At 49.0% G+C, this 25,743-nt stretch overlaps 2 protein-coding genes across 2 annotated transcripts; one reads left to right on the top strand and one right to left on the bottom strand.

Annotated features, from left to right (window-relative positions):
- Positions 1-9,912: 9,912 nt before the first annotated feature.
- Positions 9,913-17,558, top strand: THEMIS2 (thymocyte selection associated family member 2). Its single transcript, XM_032202440.1, has 5 exons — positions 9,913-10,006; positions 15,038-15,178; positions 15,296-15,496; positions 15,685-16,905; positions 17,464-17,558. The coding sequence occupies exons 1-5, from the start codon at positions 9,913-9,915 to the stop codon at positions 17,556-17,558; spliced, it is 1,752 nt and encodes a 583-aa protein (XP_032058331.1).
- A 3,307-nt stretch (positions 17,559-20,865) lies between these two features.
- On the bottom strand, positions 20,866-25,486 carry RPA2 (replication protein A2). Its single transcript, XM_032202388.1, has 9 exons — positions 25,432-25,486; positions 25,208-25,302; positions 25,011-25,112; positions 24,782-24,895; positions 23,726-23,800; positions 22,980-23,093; positions 22,546-22,656; positions 22,277-22,371; positions 20,866-21,501 (listed from the first exon to the last, which is right to left on the bottom strand). The coding sequence occupies exons 1-9, from the start codon at positions 25,445-25,447 to the stop codon at positions 21,417-21,419; spliced, it is 807 nt and encodes a 268-aa protein (XP_032058279.1). The 5' UTR covers positions 25,448-25,486; the 3' UTR covers positions 20,866-21,416.
- Positions 25,487-25,743: the final 257 nt, after the last annotated feature.

Genomic DNA, 25,743 nt, shown 5'->3' with positions numbered 1-25,743 from the left:
TGCATTGTCTTGTGGCCTGTTAAAGGATTTCTGCTATTGCAAAATGCAACTGTCACTGAAGGGCTCAGTAGCTGGCTCAGGCTGCAGCCCTTAAAACTGCTGCAGCTTCAGTGCTTGTGACCTGCTGCTTTGCTGCCTTGTGCTGCAGTGCATTGCACTTCGCACACAACAGTGCCACTTAACAGTGGGCTTTAAACAACAGTTGGCATTTTCTGAGTGGAATTCTGGTTCTAGCAGAATTCTCTCTGCAAAAGTTGTTTCAGAGTCTAGCTTAGCTGTTCTCATTGCTGCCTCTGGCCTATGTGCCATCCTTTGTCACTGTGTCTCTGCAGCTCATCCTAAACTTTCAGGAGAGCTTTATTAACAGCAAACTGGGACTCAGTTAAAGATAACCATGGTTCCTGCCATGTAATATTGAGAGGGGTTCCTAAGCTGTAATAAATTTAGTAACATTTAGGCTATAGATTAGTATTTCTTCTTAATCCAGCAATATTTAAGCATCTGGAGCAGCTGTGTCTTCATTTTTGTCTGACAGCAGAAGAATGGATCTTCACAGAAATTAAGAAATCTGCTGATCTACCACAGGTAGAAATAGTTGGTATAGGTTAAGCAATTAGCTTTGTGGTCTGACTTTTTAAGGGTCAGGGTGACTGGCAGTTGATTTCTTAGAAGAGTATTAAAAAGGAGGAAACTTATATGATAATCTAAAGCACTCTAATGCAGTCTGCAGAGATGGAAATAAAGAAGTGGAGAAGAGTTTGGAGCTAAATAAATGATTGATCTAAATAATAATGGGAGTGTTTTCCAGGAACACTGTCCCTGAAGCATTTGTCAGATTGTAACGAGGTTGTATTTCAAAACCAGGAGAGAGAAGAGTAGAACAAGAACCCAGCAGCCATCCCAAGAGCAAGTAATGAGCTTCCAGAAGCTATCTATTCACAGTGTGCTTTGCAATAAGATACCAGTGTTTTAGACCCTGTGAAGAAGTTCATGATAGACTGCTCCTGGAGAGGAGATAACTGCTCCCTGGGGCGTTTTAGGAATAGCTTCCATTTCAGAACAGATGAGTGTTCCAGCTGAAGTATGTGCTCATGCAACTACACCAAGTGCTTTGAAACAGCCAGTGTCATTAGGAAGGACTGCAGCAGAGGGATGGGCTGAAGGATGTGGATCAGGACAAGCCAAAGAACTGGGGCTGTGTAATGGCTGTTAATGGTCTCCAAGGTCAGATGGTGCTTGAGAGTTTGTTTTTCAAAAGCAGACTAATACAGTCAGATAATGTGTAGATTCTCTGGACTCAAAACTGTTTGTTTTAATCTAGCAGTGGCAAGTAAAGAGGAAAAAAAATCTCGCTTGAACCTCTACTCAACACCAGGAAAAGCTCATTCATACAAGCTCTGTGGTGCTACTGAGACTATGCTGCTTGTGCTGTGTAGTGGACAGGAATGTTATTGCAAGGTGGAGAGGGTGAAGTAGGATTGTGCCCAGTTTAGGATAGACAGCTGTGTGATTTGGGTCACCATCTTCTACCCCTGAAAGTCCCATAACCAGTAAGCGGTACCTGGCATAGTGGCAACAGCTTACTGCATCAAACTGTGTAACTGTGATGCTTTTCCCCACCTCCTTCAAGAGGTCTTGCATCTTCCAGAATAGCTGTCCAGCAGTTTTGATTGTTGCTCTGGTGTTGTCCTTTGCTTCTTGTGAATCCTCCAGAAATGCTGTCCTCTTCAGAGAAGCTGTAAGAAGGGGAGAAGATGCTAAAGAGCCCATATCAGTGCTGTTCTCCATGCTGTGTATAGCTGTATGTCATATCATCTGGCATATTCTGACAAATTCAGGCACGCTTGCAGAACATGGTAGAGGAGGAGAAGGAATCTTAAATAACAGGTGTGCTCCAAGTACTGCTCTGGTTATTCTGATATGTCTGCCATGGTTAAAGTTGTTCACTGCTGCCTTGCAAAGATACCCAGATGGCAAGCTGCCAGCATCTGTGCAGAGTTTTGAGGAACTGGCCAGTAGTACTGGCTTAACCTATCAACGCTGGCCATAGCTGGCCACAGGGGCTTTTTTGACTCATTTCTGGACTGCAGTGGATCAGTTCCTGACAGAGGCTGCTCACCTATTTCTAGGTGTGTCTAAGAGGCACGCCTCTTGAGTTGAGGCTCAAGGAGCACCAGAAGCATTTTTCCTGGTGGGTGAGCAATGGTATGTTTATGCCTGTATCATGTCAGGGCAAGTCCTTACTGAAACGAGGCACAACAAATTGTTTATCCAGTGTCTTTGTGAAAGTACTGGCTTTATGATTTCAGGAGTTTGCAGGAGTTCATTCTCTATTAGCCTTTCTTCTATAAGCATAGTAGTGTGCTCAGTTAGTTTGATAGCGATTTCAGTTTGGTGAAGATGAGGAAAAGCCTGGAATTACTGTTTAACCAGTAATTCCACTGCCTGCTTCAGTAGAACTATTGCTAAAGCTCAGACACCTCACAGCTCTGATACTGCTTGCTTTTTGACAGGTCAGAGGTGGTTTGTGATCCACTGTGGAAAGCGTTAAAAACCTTCAAGGTGAGGATACTTCAGGCTGACAGACTACTGTTGCTTTGGTTGTAGCAGCTGACTTAACATTTCTCCTGTGCTAGTCTTCCTTGAGCCCTGCTTGTGGGATCTCAATTCCTGCTTCTATCTGAGGAGCTCTGATCTCCTGCTTGTTGTAACTTCAGGATTTCAGGTGTAGTCAAACAACAGTAAGCTTAGGACTCTGAATGACAAGCAGGGCAGGATGACTTGAAACTGCCTAAAATCTGTGGAAACTCCAGTGGTCTGCCCTGCAAGGTGAGGCAATTCTTTAGGCAATTTTTAGGTTTCCCCAGTTGAGTGTGGACACCAGAAGAGCAGGTGGACAACTTTGGTCTCTGTAGATGCTCATGGCAGTGTGATTTCCCACCAGTGGCCTGAAGCTGACCTGGCCAAGCCTTGTTCCTGGCTTTCCTCTACCATACAGCACAGACATCATCTGTCTGTCTCTGAGTGCCTCTACTTCTGTCTGCTTCATTTTGCTTTCTTCCAAGCAAGCCACATAAAGACAATGGAGACAACCCTCAGGACAGGAGCATGAAAAGTACAGCAGGTACAATGAAAAGTGCTGATAGCTAATCATCCTACCTGAGCCTGCGAATACTGTCCAGAGACCAAGCTGATGGCTAAAATGGACGGAGTCAGAAAGCATGTGCTGCAAGCCCAGGTGGGCTTTTAAAGACTACAAATTTAAAGACTAAATAACAAGCATTAAATGATCTGATGTCATGTGGTACCCTGTGTGTGAGAATAGGAAACCAGTGTTTTTCCAGGTATCCACCAGCTGTCACCTGCACAGAAGGGACACAACAAGATGATATTACATCTCCTTGAGCATCTACTGCAGGGGCTTGGAGAGCAGCTAGCAGCCCTATATGCTGGGGTGGAGTATGTCCTGTGTTTGCAGGGACTGCCCATGCGGTTTGAGAACCTGGCTATTGGCTTTCAGTTCAGTGTAGATCCCAAAATATCATTTAGAACATTGCACAGCTAAGGGATTTGCCAAGGGCCCAGTCAAGTTTCCAGTAGCACCCAGAATTGTCACCTCCATCTGATGCCGAGTACAACCCAGGGCAAGCAGCAGACAAGTAGCTTATAGGGTGCTCTGAGTATTTTCAAGAGAAAACGAAACCATGGGTTTGGTGTCCCTTTTCAAGCCCACCTGTCTCCTGCCAAAAAAGCTGTGCACTGACTGGCTAGGCATGCTCCTGTGAGATGCTGCATGTAAGATCTGCCATCAAGCTCAGTGAAAACTGAAATAAACCACATTAATGTTTCTTCAGCAGCCTCCTCTCTGCCAGGAGATGACATTATCACAGAATCACAGAATTTCTAGGTCGGAAGAGACCTCAAGATCATCGAGTCCAACCTCTGACTTAACGCTAGCAGTCCCCACTATTATGCGGTGTTTCAGACAAGCTGTCGTGCTATAGAAAGAGCTCGCCTTTGCATGCAGCACTGAGGTTGGTAGACCTTGGCCAGATGCCTACCAAGCTGTTCCCTTGCTCCCCCTCCTAAGCAGGATGGTGAGGAGAAAGTAGAATGAAAAAAACTCACTGGTTGCAATAAGGACATGGAGATCACTCAAGGATTACTGTCATGTATTAAGCAGACAGCCTGGGGAAGATTAAGTTCATTTATTGCCAACTGATAACAGAGTAAGGCAGTAAGAAAAAAAGCACCTCCCATCCCCCCTTCCCTGGCACAACTTTGATCTCAGATCTTTTGATTTTTCTACCTCCTCCCCTGAAGCAGTGCAGAGGAGAAGATAATGGGGGTTGCAGTCAGTCCATTACACATCATCCACTGCTCCTTCTCGGTCGCTCTCTGCCCCTGCTCCATGTGCCGCCCCTCCCATGGGATGCCGTCCTTCCCAAATTGATCCTGTGGGGGCTGCCCGCAGGCAGCAACTCTTCAAGAACTGCTTCTGCGTGGCTCCGTACCATGGGGTCCATCCCCCAGGAGCAAACTGCTCCAACACAGGTATCCCATGGACGGCAGCTCCTCCCAGATCCCCTGCTCCTGCCTAGGCTCCTCTCCATGAGTTGCTGGAGCGTGGAGATCTGCTCCCCTGTAGCACCCCATGGGTGCAGGGGGACATCCTGATCCACCATGGGCCTCAGGAGAACTTCTGCCCCAGTGCCTGGAGCACCTCCTGCTCCTCCTTCACCAACCTTGGTGTCTGCAGGATTCCTTCTGTCTCAGTTTCTCAATCCTCTCTCTCCCAGCTGCTGTTACACAGCAATTTTTTCCCTTTCTTTCCACAGAGCTCATGGCTCAGCTCTGGTCAGTGGTTGGGTCCCTTTTGGAGCCCTCTAGAACTGGCTATTTTCTAACACAGGGCAGCTTCTGGACTCTTCTCACAGAGTCTCCACCCATCCACCCCCAGCCCTCGCTACCAAAACATTGCCTTATAAGCCCAGTGCATGTTTGCACTTCCCTCGTCATACTTGGTCACCAGCCTAGGAGCACAGAAACTTCATGTGAGCTATATGACTTGTTTGCTGAGTGCTCATCACTTGCTCATCACATTGTGGGTTTTTGGGTGGAAAAAAAGCCAGTTCCAGGAAAAATAAAAGTTTCCTTTAAAAGGGCTGCTTCTGTCCACCCTGTCTTTTGCAGAAATAACTAGGTGAAACTTGTAATAGCCCTCTGGCTGCTGGCAGTTGTTAGCCAACAGTTGTTCCTATTTTGATATCACTGGGCCCTTCTGTTATGCTTCATATCTTTCTGTTTCCTTTTAACCATTTTGTCTCAGTTACTCCATATGCAGGAGAGAATATGCACTAGGATGTAGGTGTCAGTTGCTTCTTGATGACCAAAATCCTGGTCAAGATGTAGGTGACACCCAGTCACCTACTGACACCCAGTTCAGTATTTGAATTTCTGTGAATCATTTTCAGCATTTTTTTTAACCTAAATGTGCGAGTGATGTAGGTATGTAGGTAAAATAGCTATTTTCTTTCATCACAAACAAATGCTCAGCTGGAGGGGAAAAAAAAGCATTTGCATTCACTTTACTGTCAGTGAGCTGAACCAACACGGAGATTGTGGCAACTTCCTCTGATTGTAGTAACTTCCTCTTCCTGTTACTTCTACTGTCCATTCTCACCCTTTTTATATGCTTAAGTAGGGGTAAGGATCCCCTTGAGAGGAGTTTTCATCTCAGTGCTGTTGGTGATCCCTCTTCCTCAGCCTTTGAGATGCACAGCTTGCGCCAGCCTCTGGTCTTAGTGAGGAGCTGGGTGCTGTTTGCTGGGAGGAGCAGTGGGTCACGTTCTGATGTCCTCTGCTGCCTATGCAGCACAGTTGGAGTACCTCTATGTGCTGTCCTACTGTCAGGGCACCCCTGTGAAGGGACTGCCTGCAAGGCCTCTGCATTTCAATTCAGAGAGGTGGAGACAGTGGTCACAAAGGGGCCCCCAGCCCAGGGGCCATGTGCCTAGCCCACGCCTAGGTCCCTGACCTCAGGCTCAGGGTACCTGATTTGTCCTTTCCTTTCCTGGTCCCTGTGGGGAAGTGAGAGCTGTGTGTGGAAGGGGGTGGAATTTGTGACAGCAGCAGTTCCCAGGGCCCTGCATCCTCTGTCCTGTTCCTCCTTTTGCAGGCAGAGCTAGCAGGAAGATTCCAGCCTGGCGAGAGCAGGAGGAAGTGAAAGCATTATGTTCGATTATTTCCACTCGTTTATTCAGCCCAGGGTTTTGGCTGTGTTTGGGATTACAGAGCCCTGACAAGTTTGCTGCCGTTTCCTCCTACAACTGCTCGGTTACTTTGCTTCCTGCAGGCATCCCAAACCTCATGGGTCCATTACACATGCTTCCAGGTAGCTGCAAAGCATTAGCCTTGTTCACCCCACCCTTGAACCTGAGTAGATAAAATCAGGCTCAAGGCTAAGCTACCATGAGAGCACAGTGGGTGTTGCTGCCCCCAAATCAGAGCCAGTCAGCCCTATGGGCTGTTGTCAGCCAACTTGGACATCTCTCCCTGCCTTAAGTCCAGGCAAGGGGCACAGAAACAAGCGTTCAGCCCAAAACAAGCACATTTGAAAGACTCATATGACGAAGGAGAGTAGACTCTTGTCTCAGAACAGAGATGGAGGAGTTATCTCCCCCCTGCCCATGAAGTGCCCCTGCACAATAGATACAAGGTTCTAAGGCAGGAGAGAGGAGACTCCAGGAGAACAAGTAAAGACCTCGGAAAAAAACAAAGAGAACTGAGAAAGGCCGACCACACAAAGTTGGATCAGTCTCCCAACTGCATCAAAACTAGTGCCACAAAAATGGCGCAAAGGGTGTTAGTCATTGGAGACTCCTCTCTGAGAAGCACCAAGGCTCCCATTTGCCATCTGGACAATCTCTCTGGAGAGGTTTGCTGCCTGGGGCCTGTATTTGCGGTATTACAAAGAGACTACTAAGTCTGGTGGGTTCCAAAGACTCCCACTTCCTACTTTTTCAAGTAGGATCAAATGAAGCTGTACCAAGGAAACTCTGAAATACCAAAAAGGAAAAATCCATGTCCCTTGGAAATATGTTGAAGGGATCAGGAGCGCATGTAGTGTTCTCCTCTGTCCTCTCAGTTCGTGACTGGGACCCAGGAAGAAGGAGACAAAGGGGCCAAGTGAATTGGCTGCAAGGCTGGTGCTGTGCCAAGGTTTTGGGTTCTACAGCCTTGGACAAGCTTTTGAGAGACTGGGTATGCTGATGCTGGATGGGGTGCAGCTGACCATGTGGGACAAAAACTCACTGACAGCAGCCCTGCAGAGAAGGACTTGGGGGTTCTGGTAGACGAAAAGCTCGGCATGAGCCAGCAGTGCACGCTTGCATCCCATAAGGCCAATTGTGTCCTGGGCTGCATCAAAAGAGGCACTCTACACCTTGCAAACTAGCATCCCCCTTGATCATGTTTCCTTGTATCACTAACCTGCTCTGGGAATCAGGGGCAGGTGGACCTGCAACAGTGTCAAAATGCAAAAATGCATCAATGAGCAGAGCTGCACTAGTGCTGGGTTTCCTGTGTGCTGTTTCTGCTTGGGTGTTAGTTTTTCATGTCTGTGGGATGAAACTTCAGGAAAGACCAAGGACAGTCTTTGGTATCTTCTCCAACTACAACCAGTTTGTTAACTTGGTAAACTATAGGCTGCTAAGCTTGGGAGCAGCTGTGTGGTATTGATAGTTAAAATACATACATGAATGTATTTTGTTAGCTTTACTAGAATTCTCACAGTTCTGTTTAAGCCACTGTATGTTTCTGTCCCATTTCATTTAATTTCCCCATGTTTTCTTATTTTTAAACATATTTTTATCCACCCCTGGATATGATAACAAGCTTAATGAAGTACATGCTAAACATATATGGCTATAACTTGATTCTCCATCCAAATTATGCTAAACATCACCCTGCGGGGGGAAGTTTAAGTTTAGAGTATAAAGGAAAATTGTTAGTGTTAGAAAAAACAGCATTAGTGATAGCATTAGTTAGATAGAGTGAGAAAAAAAAAATTAGAAAAGTGGGTGGTGGGGGGAGAGAAGAGATTGGAGACCTAGAAGAGGCAGTTGAAGGGCTGTGCTTCTTCTCCTCCACCAAGACAAAAATGCCTTCTTGGTAAGCTCTGCACCTTCACTTTTTGGTGAGGAATACCCCACACAGTATTTTGCTAGCACTGTTATTATATATTCGTGCTATTGCAATGAGTATATTTGTCAACAGCAATTGTGAATGTGTTATATCTTGTTGACTTATTGAATACTTTCAATTTTGCAAAACAGTATCAGCAGAAGTCCTTGGCAGGGCTCTGAAACAGGCGATCATTTGACTACCTTTTTATGTGACACCCGAAGGGGGTGGTTTTGGGAGCTGGGCTAGTTTTGTCTGGTGAAGAGGAGGAGAAGGGTGATCTAATAGCAGCCCACAACTACTCAAAGGACAGTTTCACAGGCAATGGAGCCAACCCGTTCCCAAAAGTGGCAGACAAGACAGCAAGGGCCAATGGCCACACCTGCAACCTGGGACATGTAAGGCTGAGCAATAGGAAAGTATCTCAACTGGGAGGGATGTGCAGCCCAGGGACAGGTCACTGGTGAGGTGGGCGAGGGTCTCCCTCCCTGTAGGTTGTCAAGACATTGGCACAGCTGAGCTGCTCTGGTGCCAAGGATAGTCCAGCTCCAAGTGGCAGTTTGGCCTGAAATCCTTTGGACACCTCTGCTGCTACGACATGCTTGAAGGCAGACTGAAATTGTCTTCTGTGGGGGAATCACAGTGCTCCAGCACTCTCTGTCTCTCTGTCCCTTAGATTGCTTTGTGCTCTTCTTAACAATGGGAAACATACACATTTCTGTGAAGGAATTAAGAAATTCCTGTTCAGCAAATGGAGTCAAAGCGGAGCAAGACACCTTTTTGTGCCTCATCTATTTAAAAATACCTTTCTTCAAGTTTTATTTCTACATGCAGGCCCATCCTCCTGCTGTTCCTAGCCTGCAGCTTCAGTTTGATTCATGAGCTAAGTTGAAGGAAAGTTGTTAGAAAGTTGAGGCTCACCAGGAGCTGCAGATCTCAGAAATGATGTTTCCATCTCAGCCTGTGTGACTGGGGTGTGGAGCCTGTGGCCATGGGGACTGTGCTCCACTGCTTTGGCAAAGGACAGCCTCATCTCTATGGGAGGCCAAGCTGGGTGCTGCTGCCTGTGCTGGACACAGGAATGTGGCTGTTGTCTTGCCCAGGGCTGAGGCAGCCAGCCACACAGAGGTTCCATCTGGACCTGCTGGTTCCCCTCTGCTCCTCTGCATGCTGAACACAGCCAGGGCATGATGCAGGAGAGATTTGTGACTGGGGCAAGTGGAATCTGAATGCCTGGAGTTGAGCAGGATGGAGGTGCCTGTGTGTTTCCAAGGGGTGAGGGCTGCCTGGACACAGCCCTTCACTAGCTCTGCCATGGTCTGTTCAGACCTGGCCTCTACCCCAGAGCACCATCACTCTGGGGTAGGGCAGGCTGGCACATGGGAGGTGTGCAATGAGGACAGCCTGGGCAGGACGGGCTGGAGCATTGGTCCAGCCAGGACAGCACCATGGCAGAGCCAAGGTCTGTGCCTTTGCCTGCCTTCAGCACCATCAGCCTGGGCAGGGCAGGGCTAGGAGCCACCAGGCCGTGGATGACAGGAATTGGGCTGTCCCAGCAGCTCATCAGTCTGTTTACATAGACTGGAGAGCTGCCAGCAGCAAGTATCTGGAGCAGGAACTTACCAGTGCTAGAAGCAGAAGTGAAAACCATGCAGAAGTGAAAGCAGAGCCCAGAGTTGTCTTAGTTCACTCCCTGCAGAGGACCCCGGAACACACAGCAGCACAGGCATGGAGCCCCTCTCCTTCCAGGAATACATCTGCTCCCTGGACCCCACCACCCTACCCCGCATCCTCAGGATATGCTCTGGTGTCTACTTCCAAGGTGAGTGCTGGGTGCCCACTGCCACAAAGGAGTGCCCCTAGGCTGTGCCACCTCCCCCTGGCCCTGAGAGATGAAACCTGGACCAGTGTAATTTCCTCAGATGATGGTCATGTTGGTGGCGAGATGCAGTCAGAAATTAGCAAATGTTTTTGCTGGATTTCTGGGGCTTCCAAAAAAAAGTGGGAATGCACAGTGGGATCCTGCCCACTGTGCCAACACCATTGTGCAAGATACCATCAGGACTTGTGAGATTTCTAGCACTAGGTCACACTGACTTTTAAAGAGCAGAAGTAGTGTTCTAATTCTTTTTCCCTGAAGCTCAGCAGAGATGGATGTTTAGCTCTCCCAAAGAGCCTTTGCCATCGATAACATCTTAAATTTACTAAATGAGGAGAACTGCCACCGTTCATTGAAACAACAGCAGTTAACGTATTTAGCAGTTGCTGGTAGTTGCGGTGAGGAGGCTGGAGCAGAGCGGGATGTTTGTCATGAGTCCATCTCAGAGTGGGGAGAAATTTTAGGCTGCAAAATGTTTGGTAGCAGCTCATTGAGTGCAGAAATTCAGGGTCAGAAGGGGTCATTGCTCATGGTGGATGGTATCATGGCATGGCAGCATAGTCTGAGGAGTTCCTGCTCCATGAAAGGCAGAGTGTCCCAGAACATACTTACCCTGTCCCTTCGCAGTGTAGTCAAGTACCAAATCTTTCCCACAGCTTGGAAATGGTGTTTGCATTTGGCATGCAATTACATTGTTCAGTCTCCAGCCATTCCTGTTGTACTCTTCTGCACTGTTTATCTCCTGTGTTACGACACCTGCACTGCTACCAGCACTGGAAGCTTTTCAGGGCATGGATTGTACAAGCTTCTAGGTATTTCTGACTGCTTAGAAATAAGTGTCAGCACAACAAAGACCCCTTGGCCAGCTCTTCCAAGGCTCCCAGCTACATATTCCCTTGGCTGCTGGTAGATGGTGTTAGACTTTCACAGGCAGATGATTACGCACCAGGGGTTAGTCAGCATTGCACCCTGCAGATGTGTTATCTTGCAGAGATAACGTTTCTTAAACATTTTGAGTTGAATGTTTCTGGATTTCCTGTCATTACTTCTGGCTTTCTGTTTTGGGGACTGCAAGTGGGCGGGGAGGGTGTCTCCAAGAACTTAAACAAAACTTCTGCCTCTCTCAGCCCTTTCTCAGGCTCCTTCCTCAGCCAAACACTCTTCATGTCCTCCACATTCTTGTTAATATTTCATGTTGCAACAGCTGTGGCTTGATGCCACGATAGCACCGAGGAGCAACTCAGGTTCCTACATGGACCAGCCACGAGCCTCCTCATGCAGAGCCTGTGTCTCGCTGCCACCCAAGGGAGCCAATCCTGCCAGGCATGTGGGGGGTTGTCGTGGTTCCGCTCGAGTGGGCAGCCGAGCTCCACCACAGCCGCTCTCTCACTCCCCCTCCTCAAAGAGGAATGGGGAGAAAATATGAGAAAAGGGCTCAAGGGTTGAGATAAGGATGAGAAAATCACTCAGTAATTATTGTAACGGGCAAAACAGACTTGGCATAAGGAGATAGTAAGATTTATTGCCTATTACTAACAAGCGAGAGAAGTGAGAAAACAAAGGAAAAAAAAAAAAAAACAAAAGCACCTTCCCCCCATCCACCCTCTTCCACCTCCTCCCCCCGAGCGGCGCAGGGGAACGGAGGAATGGGGGTTATGGTCAGTCTACAGCACTTCTTCTCTGCCGCTCCTTCTCGGTCACTCTCGTCCCCTGTGCTGTGGGGTCCCACCCACGGGATGCAGTCCTTGATGAACTGATCTGGCGTGGGCTTCCCACAGGCAGCAGCTCTTCCAGAACTGCTCCAGATATGGGTCCGTACCACGGGGTCCATCCCTCAGGAGAAAACTGCTCCAACCTGGCTCCCCTACGGGCAGCAGCTCCTGCCAGGTCACCTGCTCCACCGTGGTCTCCTCCACGGGCTGCAGCGTGGAACCCTGCTCCACTGTGGTACTCCATGGGCTGCAGGGGGACATCCTGCTTCACCATGGTCCTCACCACAGGCCGCAGGGGACTTCTGCTCCGGCACCTGGAGCACCTCTCCCCCTCCTTCTACACTGACCTTGGCACCTGCAAGGCTTTTTTCTCATTCCCTTGACTCTCCCGGCTGCTGTCTGGCGCAGTGTTTTTTTCCCTGTCTTAAATATGCTCTCACAGAGGCGCAAAACAACATCGCTTATTGGCTCAGATCTGGAAAACAATGGGGCCCTTCCCAAACATCAGGCAGCTTCTAGATCTTTCTCACAGAAACCACCTCTATGGCTCCCTGCTACCAAAACCTTGCCACGTAAACCCACTACAGGGGTTCACAAGGTCTCTGCACCATGGCACAAGGCATGGCTGTGCTGTGGGCAGTGCAGCCCTACTGTGTGCATCCTCCAGTTTCAGATCATGTCCTCGATACTGTCACGGTGTGGCTGGAGGGGGACCGGTGCTTGCATACTGCAAGACTTTCTGATGCTTTCGAGTTTTCATTCACCTCTTCCTGGTTATTTTTCCATAGTAATTTCCACATTGAGGTTCTCCCTCTCCTGAGGAAGAGGTCCCAGGGGCAGGCACTCTGCGGCTGTTCTTACCTTGCTGTTTCCCCTACACTCTGCAGAGCCATGCTCATTGCTGCAGCTGTGCCTGTAGCCATGTCCTCCTTGAGCACAGGGATGCCAGCCAGCTGACAGCAGTGTCTCCAGCCTTGGCTCCCTCTGGCCCAAGCCTGCTGACATGGCTGTGCATGTCAGTACATCATGCCATGGTGTTTTGGGTTTGACCAGTACATGGGGCTGTCAGAGGTGCCAGCTCAGTCCGTTCACCCAGGTGGCCCATTGAGCTCCCTGTCTGCCACCACTGAGCCTGCAGACCAGCTCTGTCCTGACCCATGCAGCTGCCAGCCCTCCTCCCTGTCCATACAGCCCCTCCATGGCCCCCTTCAGCATTCTGGGAACCCACAGCCCCACCACAGCCCTAGAGTCCTGTGACTTCCCCAGGAACATTGGTGCACAGCAGCTGTGCCCTGGAAGCATTTCCACACCATGCAAGCACTTCCCACATTTCTGCAAGAAGCTGATCCTTGCATAATCCCCAAAGCTGGCGCCACCTGCAGCAGGCAGCTCACACCACCCTCTACCCCAGCCACATCCATCCAGCTCCCTCCAGTTTCCCCTGCCCATGGGAAGAGTTAAAACCAAAGAGCTCCAAGTGTGCGCACGAGCAGCCTGAAGTGTCTGTTCATGCTCAACCCCAGTCAGGCCCATGTGCACTAGGACACTCAAGCTCAGCCCACTGCCAGAAAGAACAAAGCCTGCACCAGGGACAGGCTACAGCTCGGCCTCTTGACACTGCCATGGGACTCATTACAGACAACCAAATACAGGCCACCACCATGTAAGTGGTATTTGGCAGTGATACAGACCATGCCCAGACTATTTGTGGTGGGAACTGCCAAACTCACAGCGTCGGTGGTGTTGGCAGGAACCTCTTGTGACCATGCAGGCCAAACCCAGGCAGGGCCATGCTGAGCCAGTGGCACATCCAGTGCCACATCCAGGCAGCTTTTGAAGATCTCCAAGGAAGGAGACTCAACGAAGTCTCTGGGCAAGCTGTACCGACGACAGACCACCAACACAATAAAACAAGTCTTCTAAAGTTCATAGGAAGTCTTCAGAACTTAAGAGCTTATTCCCATCCATCGGCAGGACTTTGAGCTTCTCTTTGTTGAACTTCATGAGGTTCCTGTCCTCACACTTGTCTTTCAGCCTCTTGAGTGCCCTCTTGGACAGCAGCATGACCCTGCAGTGTATCAGCCAGTCCTCCTGGTTTTGTGTCATCTGGAGGTGCTGAGGGTGCTCTCTGCCCCATCATCCAGACTGTTAATGAAGATGTTAAGCAAGATTAGACACAGTATTGACACCTGGGGTACACCACCAGTTACTGGCTTCCAAGTAGACTTTGTGCTACTGATCACCACCCTCTGGGCCCATAACCCAGTTTTCAGTCCAGCACAGCAGGCACTTATCTAACCCATACTTCAGCTGCTTCTCTACAAGGATGTGATAGGAGACATGCCAAAATTTTTGGCGCCAAAAACCTTACTGAAGTTAAGGTAAACACTACCCACTGCTCTCCCCTTGTCCACCGAGCCTAACGCCTCATTGTAGAAGGTGATCAGTTGGTTAAGCACGATATAATCCCCTATTGATAATCTGGGTGGGCTTTGGCTTTCCTAACCCCAACCCTGCCTTCTAGACCATATCGCTATATTCCTCTTTGGTCACCTTCCCCTGCTGCCACCTCTCGCAGGACTCCTGTGTATCTCTGACTTCAGTCAGGATCTTCTAGTGTTAGATGGAAGCACCAATCACCTGCAGATGTTCTGAGGAGACAGGAAGGGACAGCTTAGAGGAAATTCAAAGGTCTGAATCTAAAACCCATCTTTGTGTCATTCTGTGTGTTGTTAACAGAGATTAACAACGGTTAAAAATGCTGGTAGAGGCAGATTCTTCCAGGAAATCCTGAGGGATGCTGGTTGCTCAGCCCTCTTCAGCTGTGCTGAGCTTCACCACACTTGGCACCAGAGTGTCCAGCTGCAGCCCCACTTGTGCAGGACAGCAGCAGTAGCAGAGAATGTGGCCTTGTGTGATCCGGAGCAATCTCTGCCCACTGGTAATCAAAGCATGTGGGCTCAAAATCAATCAGCCAAGCAGAAATAAACCCATTTGTGAACAGATTGCAAGCAGCAGCTGATGGGCTTGGCAGCAATTGCTTCCTGCACCACTCCCAGAGTACAAGTGCCCATACTGATGGGTGACAGCTCCCTGTCCCCATGCTCTGAGAGGAGGCAGGGGATAACAGAGTTGCTGGAGCCACTCCACAGCCACATGTGACCCAGCTGGGCTGTCTGGGACCATGTGGGACACCTGCACCCCACAGCCCAGTCTCAGCACAGTGACTGTCAATGACAACATGTCTCTCCTCTCCCTGCAGGGTCTGTGTATGAGATCTCAGGCAATGAGTGCTGCTTGTCAACTGGTGACCTGCTGAAAATCACAGCTGTCACACTGCAGAAGGTTGTCTGTGAGAATGTGCACACGGGGCAGACAACGGAGCTGCTGCCAACATTTAAGGGTGAGCAAGAACACCCTGCCCCAACCCACCACAACCGAGCCCCATGGCACCCCATAGGGCCCTCCTCACTGGGAGGCCCTTTGCACCTGTCAGGGTCTCATCCTTGCCCTCCCACAGGTCTTTTCCAGCCTGCCCTAGATCTGGTGCCATACCCCACGCCACAGGGACCCTTCCTGGGGGTCAGCGGGAAGAAGGGCCTGACGCTGCACCAGGCACTGGAGTGGAGGGGCAGGCAGACACAGCCACTACGGTGCCCCACCATCGGCCCCCATGCCCTGCTCCTGAGCCCTGTCTATGAGGTGCAGGCCACCATGAACCGTGAGTCCTGCTGTGGGGCCAGGCAGGGGTGCTGGGGGGTGGAGAGTGGGGGGGGCCTTACACGAGTTTGTTGATAGGGCCCTGACACGGGCAGCATGGGTGGTTGCAGGCAGGGTGGGCACAAGGTGAGGTTCTCTACAGCATGGGAAGAGGCCGAGCACAAGATCAGAGTGGTTCTGCCCCTCCAGTGCGACGGGATGAGGTGAAGATCCCCTCCACGCTGGAGGTGGATGTGGAGGATGTGACAGAGGAGTCGCAGGACGTCCACTTCTCCCGGCCACTGCTGCTGAGCGAGGTGCTGGGGATGGAGGAGGTGCTGCCGACACAGGCTGAGATCCTGGAGGGGCCCCACAGTGCCACCATCTTTGAGAGTGCCTGGGTCTCCCGCCTGCGGAAGGGACAGCGGCTGCAGATCCACAGCTGCTCCCACACCTGGAGGGTCCTGGCCTCTGCCCGCAGCGGTACCCGCCGTTTCCTTCTCTCCAGTGCCTACCAAGGCCGCTTCAGGCGGCGGCCCCGGCAGTTTGCAGGGGTGCAGGAGCTGGCAGCCAGCCTGCAGCCTGGCCAGCAGCTGCACGTGGTGGTAATGCAGGACTGTGAGGGCCACGAGGACGACGTGCCCCCGCTCAGTGTGGGTGACCGGCTGGAGGCCCGGCAGCTGCTACTGGCTGATGCCAGCACCCGGCTCCTGTGCCTCCGCCATAGTGAGGAGGAGGGTGAGGAGGAGGGTGAGGAGCTGCTGCTGCCCCTGGATCTGGGGGGCAGCTTTGTGGAGGAGGTGTGTGACAGCAAGAAGTACAGGCTGACGGAGCTGGTGGAGCTGCTGCCACTGCCATGTGATGTCCGGGTGGTGGCCACGGACCCAGCGCTGGAGAGGGATGTACTGGGCTCCTTCCCTGCACTGCGGCTGGAGGCCCGCATCACCCAGCCCTTCCTGGTCAGCAGCTTCTGTGAGGAGCCAGATAAGGGCTTTGAGATCCCACCCCAGTGGTTGGACCTCTCCCTTGTCCTCACTGAGGAGCCTGTCTGCTCCCAGGCCCCCTCCACGCACTGCTCCCATGTGGAGGAGCTGACTGAGGCCTTCTACTACAAGCTGCTGGCACAGCTGCCGGGTGGCTCAGCCCCTCCACCCCCACGGCCCCCCAAGCCGAAGGTGGCCAGTAGGGATGTGCAGGTACAGCCACGCCCTGCCCCAGAGCAGGACAGGGCACGCTCCAGGGGAAAGCGCTCCCAGGTCCCCAGACCCACCACCAGCTCCCAGACACGCCTGGCTCAACCACTGCCACCGCCATTGGTCCTTCCCCAGAAGGTGAAGAGCCTTACTACCCACCGGAGCACCCCCAATGAGTACAGCCCACGTCCCCGTCTGCCGGCAGCTCCCCGGTCCCGCAAGGTTCCCAGTGACACAGGTGAGAGCACAGGGCCCCCAGTGGCAATAGCGGGTTGTATGTATGTATTACATGTATTTGTATTGTTGTGGGGCACTGCTGGCCATGAGGTACCTGGGGCTGTCCCCATGGGGACATGAGGCAGGGATGTTCTGCTGAGGAGACCGGCACCCAGCCACGTGTTAGCCCAAGACCAGCTGGGTTTCTGTGGGTGGCTGTCCCATCCTTTGTCCCACACATGGACCGTGGCATGAGGGAAAACAAGGTCTGGCCTCAAGGGCTATTGAGAAACAAACACTGTACATGAGCACTTGGCCTTGACCTGCTCTCAAATGCAGAATATTCCTGCCCCCCAAATTGCAAGGGACCTGTGGCACTAGAAGCCAGCGTCTATAATGGCGAGAAGCCTTTTTCCTTGCAGGCACTTGGCCCCAGACTCGCTGGGGCTACCTGGTGCAGGTACTCCTCCTGCACCACCACATCAGGGAGGAGGGGAGGGCAGGCAGGGGCATCTCCCTGTAGGGTTTCAGCCATGCTCCAGCTCCATTTATGTACATAGTCTGTACTTCTCTCTTGCAGACATGGAGAGAAGCAGTGATGAACATGACTATGAAGTCATTGAAGAAGACATTCAAAAGACAATTAAAAAAATGCAGACTGTTTTTCCTTTCTAATCATCTGGTTTCTGGAAGCTGTCCAGCCTCTGAATATTCTTAGATCTTGTATTAAATTAAGGCTATTAAATAGCCTATTTAAATAAAGACTAAATACAACCTTAAGGGTCCACAGCACAACTTCCACCTGCCTCGATGATGCAAATAATGTGCCCCCCTTTCCTTGAATGCATCCTGGTCTGCATTAGCAGAGGAGTAGCCAGCAGGTCAAGGGAGGGGCTTGTCAAACCTCTGCTCTGCCCCTGTGAGGCCCTACTAGTGAAGACTCCAGTCCAGCATCCAGGTCTAGGGTCCCAACCATAAGAAGGATGTGGGGCTGTTAGAGTGGGCCCAGAGGACCATGAAGATGATCAAGGGGCTGGAGCCCCACTCCTACGAAGAAAGGCTGGGAGAGCTGAGGCTGTTCAGCCTACAGAAGGCTCTAGGGTCACCTCATCGCAGCTTTTCAGTACAGGGAATTATAGAGAGGATGGAGAACACGGTTTTGCTTGGACAGTGACAGGACAAGGAGGAATGGTTTTAAATTAAAAGAGGGGAGATTCAGATTATGGGTTAGGGGGAAATTCTTCACTGTAAGGGTAGTAAGGCACTGGTACAGGTTGCCCAGAGAGGTTGTGGATGCCCTATCCCTAGAGGTTGGATGAGGCCCTGAGCAACCTGATCTCGTGGGTAGCATTCCTGCTGATGGCAGGGGGATTGGAACTAGATGATCTTTAATGTCCCTTCCAACCTCAGCCCCATATGATTCTATGAATGCAAGTAGCCCATATGCCTGAGGAATGACCACATATGCAGACTAAATCCTCCCTGCTCTGCTGTAGCTGGCTGTTTTGCTATGGATTGCGTCCTCTGCTGTCACTCGTCTGACTCTCCAACTGCACCAGAGCAGCAAACAGTTGGGCAACCATCCTGGGAACGGAGCAGTCACCAAGATGTCATTGAGGTGCTGGCCAGGGCCCTAGAACACGTGTCTCACTCTGCTCCTATGCACTAATATCATCCACACACTTTCTGCATAATAGCTTGGCTGGATCCTAAGGATGTGCCATGCTCATAGCCATTTCAAATTGAAAAGTTTAGAACAAATTCTTCTCTTGCAGTAGTTTTGCTGGAATCTACTAAAGGCTCATGAACCAGCATCAGCAGCTTTCTATACATCCTACTACTGGACAAAACATTGCCATCCTGCCTGACTGCTGCAGTGCCAGGCAGCACCAACACAGGGCAATTTCCAGACCTAGGTACTTCAGATTAGAAGCAGGTACAAATCAGAGCTGGAAAACAAACTTCTCAATTCCTTTACTAGTAAACTGTTGGAAAAAAATAATAATAATCTCTCAGTAAAGTGTAATTTTGGGTTGTTTTTCAGTTCATGTCCTTCCTCACTTAGGGTCTAGAGAAGATTTACCAAGTTGCAGAGAGCATCTCCTCCCTTCTAACTTGGCAAAAGCCCTACATGGGATTTGAGCTGGTTTCCTTCTCTTTGTTCTCACCCTGTGATTTACAGTCAGTATCAGGGTCCTCTCCTCAAATCACAGCATTGTGACTAAGACACTGACTCTTGCTGTTGAGATCATTTCACTGAATACTCACCAAAGCAAGAGCTCATCTCTCCTGCAAACAAGCACTATCACCATTTATAGCACCTAAACATTATGTACAAAGCTTCAACCAAGCAACCCACTGCAGCCATCCCAGAACACAATTTTTGCTTGCCCTGGAGGAAAAGAATAATTGTTGAACTATGGCTGAGGAGGATGAGGAGAGGAGCAGGAGCTTGGATTTCACCCTTAGCTCACTCATAGCTTTAAACATAGGCATTTTTCAAAGCAACAAACACTTCTGTCCCCAACAGATCCAAACCCTACACCAAATTGTCCTGCCAGACAAAAGCAGATGTCCTTTGATGCTTTGAAGAAAAAGCCAACTGGGGCCTAGGTAAAGAATTCAACTCCCTCTACAGCTGAAGACATTTTAACACTCCACTCACAAGCATTTCATATAGTCCTACAACTTCCTTTACTGCAGGCAATTCACTCATCTTCACTTCCAAAAATAATCATTTCTTCCTAATCTGCACACCACCTGCAAAACTGAAATTATAGTACTTCTGGCTTCTAGGTCTGCTAGTTTCTATAGCTGTCTCACTTGCTACACATCCATAGTATGATTTAGCCCCAAAAAGTACACCACAGGCTACAGGTGTGACACCATCTGAACCTGCGCAGGACACATTGATTTTGCTACAGCATTAACAACAGTAGCAGGTCCCAGTGTGACAAATGGGCAGAAAGGGAAGAACTGCTTTTCCAAAGCCAGGTCACATCATCCCTCTCAGATAAAAAAAAAATCTGAACTGAGACCCATAGCTTGCAACTCCCATGGAAGCCAGCTGACAAGCAGGGAGCACAAGCCCTCAACTGCACATGCATTCTCCAAGAGGTCCCATACTATGGTGAAAGCAGCAAGCAGCTCTCAAAGGACAGGTCAACACAGTGCAGCAAACCAGGCTCCCACCTGGTGGGCAGCAAGCACATTTCAGTTTTATCAGCGTTCAGCTTGAAAGATCCCAGGTCCTGCTTTTCAGCAATGCTAAACACATTTGCCACAGAAACCTTGCATCCTCTTTGTGAGACCAGCTATGTTTTTTACAGGTTCATTGTGAACAATGCTTCTGAATATTTATTAACTACTCAAACATTCCCATTGACAATTGCAAAACAATTCCCAGGAGGTAGTTTTCAGCTTTGCATTTTATACAACAGGAAGTACGTCATGAATGAGAACAGATATTCTGAAGCAGCTGTCAACAGCATGCTGCCTCTCTGAGCAAAACAGGATTGTAGAGAAAGGAGTTGCAAATTTGTTAACTCCACACCGATGCAGCATCACTATCCACATTGCTGCTTCCTAACTCAGTGTTTTCCTCTGTAATGTCTTAAACAAACAAATCCCACTACAACTTGTTACATGATATATAACTAATTTCAGCTTCAGCTAAAGTGCTTTTGGTGGCAGAAATGATCCTGGCTCCATTTAGAACACTGATACAACTTGTAGTTTCTTCTTTCAGTAGTAGAATTATTTAATGTTTTCATGTCCAGATGTTCTTATCAGTTTGACATTTTAAACCAACTTACCAAGTTAAGAAAATTTAAACCAGTTTTAAAAGAAATAAGTATAGTTGACTAAATCCTCAGAAAGCATGGGCTATGCTTTTACCCACACATCTAAGTTTTATCAGCACCTATGTTTTCTTTCTTTAGGGAAGAACAAAAGCCTCTAGAGCTACAGAAGCACGCAAGACTAGCCAAGTTAAATTTTTATTGGATATAAAATTCAAAAGCTCCAGTAATAAGATTACCTCATAGTACAAATATAGATTTAAATGCACAAACTAAACTAATTACAAATCTAGTCATGATTACTGTACACAGTGGAATATTAAGCTTGGCTACCCACTTTGTGAATTAAATGGAATGAAATGTGTGGTAGTAGAAACAGCTCTAGGAGCAAAAGTCAATCTGCCCACAACAAGATTAGAAAGAGTTTTTTTTCTAACAGTCATTCTACTAAGAGACAAAAACAAACTGAAGGCTCTGAAGCTTTGAGTTCAGTTTTCCCATATTCGCTTATGCTTCCATCACATGGTCACGGCACTGTAATCAAGTCCAGTCAACAAAATCCTCCTACATGTTCTGCTTGTCCTTGAGTTCCAACGTGTAGGCACTCACAGAATAACAGTGACTCTTACAGGCTAGAAAGAGAAAAGATCACCTTCCACATTGCAAAGCTTGACAGGTTAACTTGAAACATAGACAAGCATTTGCTTAAAAACAAATCCAGCTGGAAAGAACTTCACTCAGCATCCGTAGACTTATAGTGATCATCATCCACAGTGGAGTAGATGTGTCCCTCACTGCTAAGGAATTCAACTGCTTGCCTTTGAAGAAAAAAAAAAAAGTCAATTGCTAAGCAGTCCACGTCAACACTTTTCTCTCAGGTATTTCCTTTCTACAGCACTCCTTTCCCACTGTTCCCTTCCAGCATCTTCCAAGGGATGCTCCCAGTGACTGTATCTTTTTAGCACTGAAAAAGCTGCTTCACAAATTAGTAGGTACAGAAAGATTTTGAAAGCTATGTCAGTATGATCCCCCAGCAATTCTCAGTCTCTAAGAACAGAGAAGGCCACAACTCTCAGCATTTTTTTTTCCAGATAAAAGCAGAACCTATGGCTCTGGTTCAAACAGTATAGGACACAGGAATATAAGACATTAATACTGTCTTTAAATTTCACTGTTCTTCTCAGTGTCAGGAGGAAGTCATAAGAAACATCTAAGGAAACAAACAAAACCAAACACCACCATCCCCCACTGTATTCCAAATTTTGTTTGGGATGTAGAGAGAGAAAAACCAGTCCTTGAACAGGTAAAAATACTGCTGAAGCACACCCAGGTACCTATTGCTTTGCTACTGAGCTACTGAACAGCTTGTTTTGAAAACAGAGAGTGTTGCACTTTTATCATCACTTCAACAAACCATGTCTCGTTCTAAACCGTTTCACAGAAGAATTCAAAAAGCTCAGGCTCACTACTACATGAAATTACCAGCCCTGATAACAAAGTAGGGATCTAGCCTTGCCCACTATTTTCTTCTTTGTCTCCTTTTATCAGTCTCTACCCATATTTCAAGCACATCCTTTGTTTCTACACACTTACTTGATCGTTGACATGCTGACATTGGGGAGCTGAAGTTTCAGCTCTTGAAGACTCATACCTTCTGGGACAGGACAGTTTTTAATCAGGTTCAGCACCTGGAAGAACATGAACTACACCATTAGCACACAGCTAAGCTTCTCTATCTGCATTAGATAGCAAGGTCAAGGAAGAATTACCAGTCTTCAAAGAATAATCACTGCTTTATCCTTCATCACTCTGCAGCAGCATCCACTGCAACAGCTGTCTCTGGAGAACCTGCTTGCACCCACCTGACTCTGATGTGCTGTGAGTCCATTCACCGGCAGACTGCCACCTCCACCATAGCCCCCCATGTCACCTATCCCAGCAGAGGTAAATGACTGAGGCGCTCTTGATGCTGCCTGCAATTACAAGAGTAGAAGAACTGTGGTTACACAGGCTGCTGTAAACTCAGGGCATGAAAGACTCAGTGTTACATATCAGAGAGACAGTAATTAAAAGCAGATTTCCAAAAGAAACCAATGGGAATTGACTACAACACAATGTCTCTCCAGGGAAGCCAGAACTCCTGTTACACCCTCACTGTAGCTCTTCAACAATTTCAGAATTTCCATCTCCACAACTTGTATACAATTTCCCCAATGAGCCAAGAGTTCACTCTCTTTGAGAGATAAACAATAATCCAGTAACGGCTAGCATGGAATCATGATCTTGAAGTACATACCGTAAGATTTTTTCTGAGGATCATATGCGCATTAACAATCTCTAGGATGTGCGTGGTGAACTCATTCATGTTTTCCAGAGGCATGATCTTAAATGCCACCAAGCTTTTCTTATTCTTTCAGAGATTAAAAAAATAAAAATAGAAAAAACAAGTACAGTACAAGTCAATTAACAAGACAGCTTTAGCAGAATGTGTTTAATCATTCCAGCCAGGAACAGGGACAGTGGTAGGTAGGGAGTTTTTCTGCACGTAACAAGCAAAGTTTTTGGACTTAAGTTTTCATACGTGATCATGCAAAGCAGTGCAGGACAAGACAGCTTCTTTTTTAAATGGCTAGTAACTAACTGCACTTTGCTTTAACACATGCAGCATTATTTAAAGGGTGACTATTATGAGACAACCCTGCTACATAATATGCTGCAGGAAGCATCCCCATTATCCAGATCATGGTCTAAGCTCAACAGGGCAAGCATCCAATAACCTGGTGGCCAGTACTCTTTTCCACTGAAAATAATTTACTGATAAACAGTGACATTTTAAATGCTTCTTCCACCCTTTTGATTTAGTAACGAGTGATTCATACAGCACAGGCAAAAACATTCAAGGATTTTTCCACAGAAAAATATAATCAAAGATCACAAATAACTGGATATTTTAAAGGGAGCCTACTAACACTTTGTCGGATCCACCAATCCTTCAAGCCACTGCTCCTGCCTCATTACTTGAGAAGTAATATATGACCTCACCTGGAAGGACCGAAGATGACCAGCTACTTTTACATAAGTTCCTGGAGGTACCACGATATTCTCGCCACCTGCCTCCTTACAGAGAGGAAAAGGAGAAAGCAAGGTTTTGCTATTCACGTTTCCATTTCTCAATTATCACAATCAATGACTTGAGAAAGGAGATGTGAAGTCTCAAGCAAACACAAATCATATCTGTTCCTATGACCATTTAGAGCAGTTAGGTAAATATAACTGTAAATGAAAAATAGAACTTATTGATAACATAAAATTGAACTTATGTTAAACATGCAGTTAGACAACGTCTGCTTAATTACTCTTACAGAGCTGTTCAGTGGAACTCTGCTGTTCACTTGAAAATGCATTTCCATACTACCAAGAAAGGTAGTATGGAAAATTGCCTTTTCCAACATTACAGGCAACTAAAACATAGATGAGAGACTGCATTCATGCACTTGGAAGGGACCTATAATCTTGAGGATCCAGCTGGGACCCTGGATTGAACCACAGCATGTCCTCATATTTGGAAAAAATATGGCAGGAAGAACAGCTTTTTCTTTACTTCCACACATCAGTGCTTTTGCAACTTGAAAATGCATTTAGATTTAAAGGCTTGCTATATCTGCATGAAACTCCAGTGAAAACTAGCAGCATTTCATGAATCATGCATAGGAAGATGACACAATGTGCACTGATACATGTCTTAATCACAGTCACATACAGAATCTCTTTCACTCTCTGGTTCTGTATTTCTTATGCAGAAGTACTGAGCATGCATCTCTCAGTACAGCAATGGTTGAGCTTCAGCAGTGAAACTCTAAAAAAAATTATCTGAAGAGATTCATTGTAGAACACGTACGAATTACAAAACAGGAGAACAATCATGCAGAACACCAGCGATCTCTATTACAGCAACATCTTTCTTGGCTTTCAGAAGCATGTTATTCCCAAAATACTTTTCTAAACAGCTATTTCTTTTTGTTTGTTTGGAAAACTATTCTCTCCATAGATTCTAAGCACCTTCCACATCGCAGCCTCAGTACCAAATCTGGTGCTTACATCAGTATCGACCCACTGCCTAACATCCATCGGCGCTGCCGTCATGTCGTCCACTTTGTACAGGATGTTCGTCGGCGCTTTCTCAGCGTGCCGAATTATCCCCATGATGGTGACCTGCGTTTGGAGGAAGGGCCGAGTCAGCCGGGGAAGGCCGAGGCGAGCGCGCTCCTACTCACAGCCTCCCCGCCGGGCCTCGCCGGTCTCCTCGAGGGCCACCCCCGACGCCCACCTGCGAGATCTCCACGTCCCGGATCCTGAAGGTCTCCTCGACCTGCTCGGCCGCCAGCAGCTGCGACACGGTGCAGGGCACGATGTTCTGCGAGCGGGCGCGCTGCGAGGGGAGGGCCGCGCCGTCAGCGACTCCGGGCAGCGCCCGCCCGCCGCGGCCCAGCGCTCCGGGCACCGGCCGCCCCGCCGCCCGCCTACCTGCTTCTTCTCCGCCTGGGTGCCGGTGGGCGAGCTGAAGCCTCCCGGGGACTGCGCGTAGCCGCCCGCGGGCCCGTAGCCGCCGTCGAAGTTACCTGGGGAGGGAAGGGGAGAGCCCGTCAGGCGGCGGCGCCGCGCCCTCCGCTAGCGCCACGAGGGGCGGCGGCCCCGGGCGCCCCCCGCCCCCGCCCGGCCCCAGGCCGCCCGCCGGGCCCAGCCCGCACCGTGCCCGCTCCACATGGCGGCGGCGGCGGCAGCGCTCGGATGGCGGCTGCCCGCCAGCCCGCGCGCACCGCCCCTCCTCGCGCCCAATCCGTGGGCCCGCTGCGTCGGCCGGCAGCCAATCGTAATCTGCCTTCTTCCGGCTCTTCCCAATGGGGGGAGGCCGCAGGGAGGCTGGCAGCGCCACGTTGAGTACTGGCGCTGCCCGGCCGCGCCGAGGTGCGCGGCGCTGCGAGGGGGCGAACGGGGCGGGGCGGGGCAGGGCAGGGCAGGGCAGGGCAGGGCAGGGCAGGGCAGGGCAGGTCAAGGCAAGG

This window comes from Aythya fuligula, chromosome 23 (assembly GCF_009819795.1).
Source record: "Aythya fuligula isolate bAytFul2 chromosome 23, bAytFul2.pri, whole genome shotgun sequence".
Classification (NCBI taxonomy): Eukaryota; Metazoa; Chordata; class Aves; order Anseriformes; family Anatidae; genus Aythya; species Aythya fuligula.
The sequence above is the reverse complement of the archived record's forward strand: the minus strand, read 5'-3'. Positions and strand labels throughout refer to the sequence as shown.

Bases quoted from the DNA above. Each gene is read 5' to 3' on its own strand.
- THEMIS2 (XM_032202440.1), top strand. From the start codon at position 9,913: ATGGAGCCCCTCTCCTTCCAGGAATACATCTGCTCCCTGGACCCCACC. The intron at 10,007-15,037 runs GTGAGTGCTGGG...CTCTCCCTGCAG, and splicing joins CTCTGGTGTCTACTTCCAAG to GGTCTGTGTATGAGATCTCA. The intron at 16,906-17,463 runs GTGAGAGCACAG...TCTCTCTTGCAG, and splicing joins CAAGGTTCCCAGTGACACAG to ACATGGAGAGAAGCAGTGAT.
- RPA2 (XM_032202388.1), bottom strand. The intron at 23,801-24,781 runs GTAAGCACCAGA...CCTCTCTGTAAG, and splicing joins GGCAGTGGGTCGATACTGAT to GAGGCAGGTGGCGAGAATAT. The intron at 22,657-22,979 runs GTATGTACTTCA...TTGTAATTGCAG, and splicing joins TCCTCAGAAAAAATCTTACG to GCAGCATCAAGAGCGCCTCA.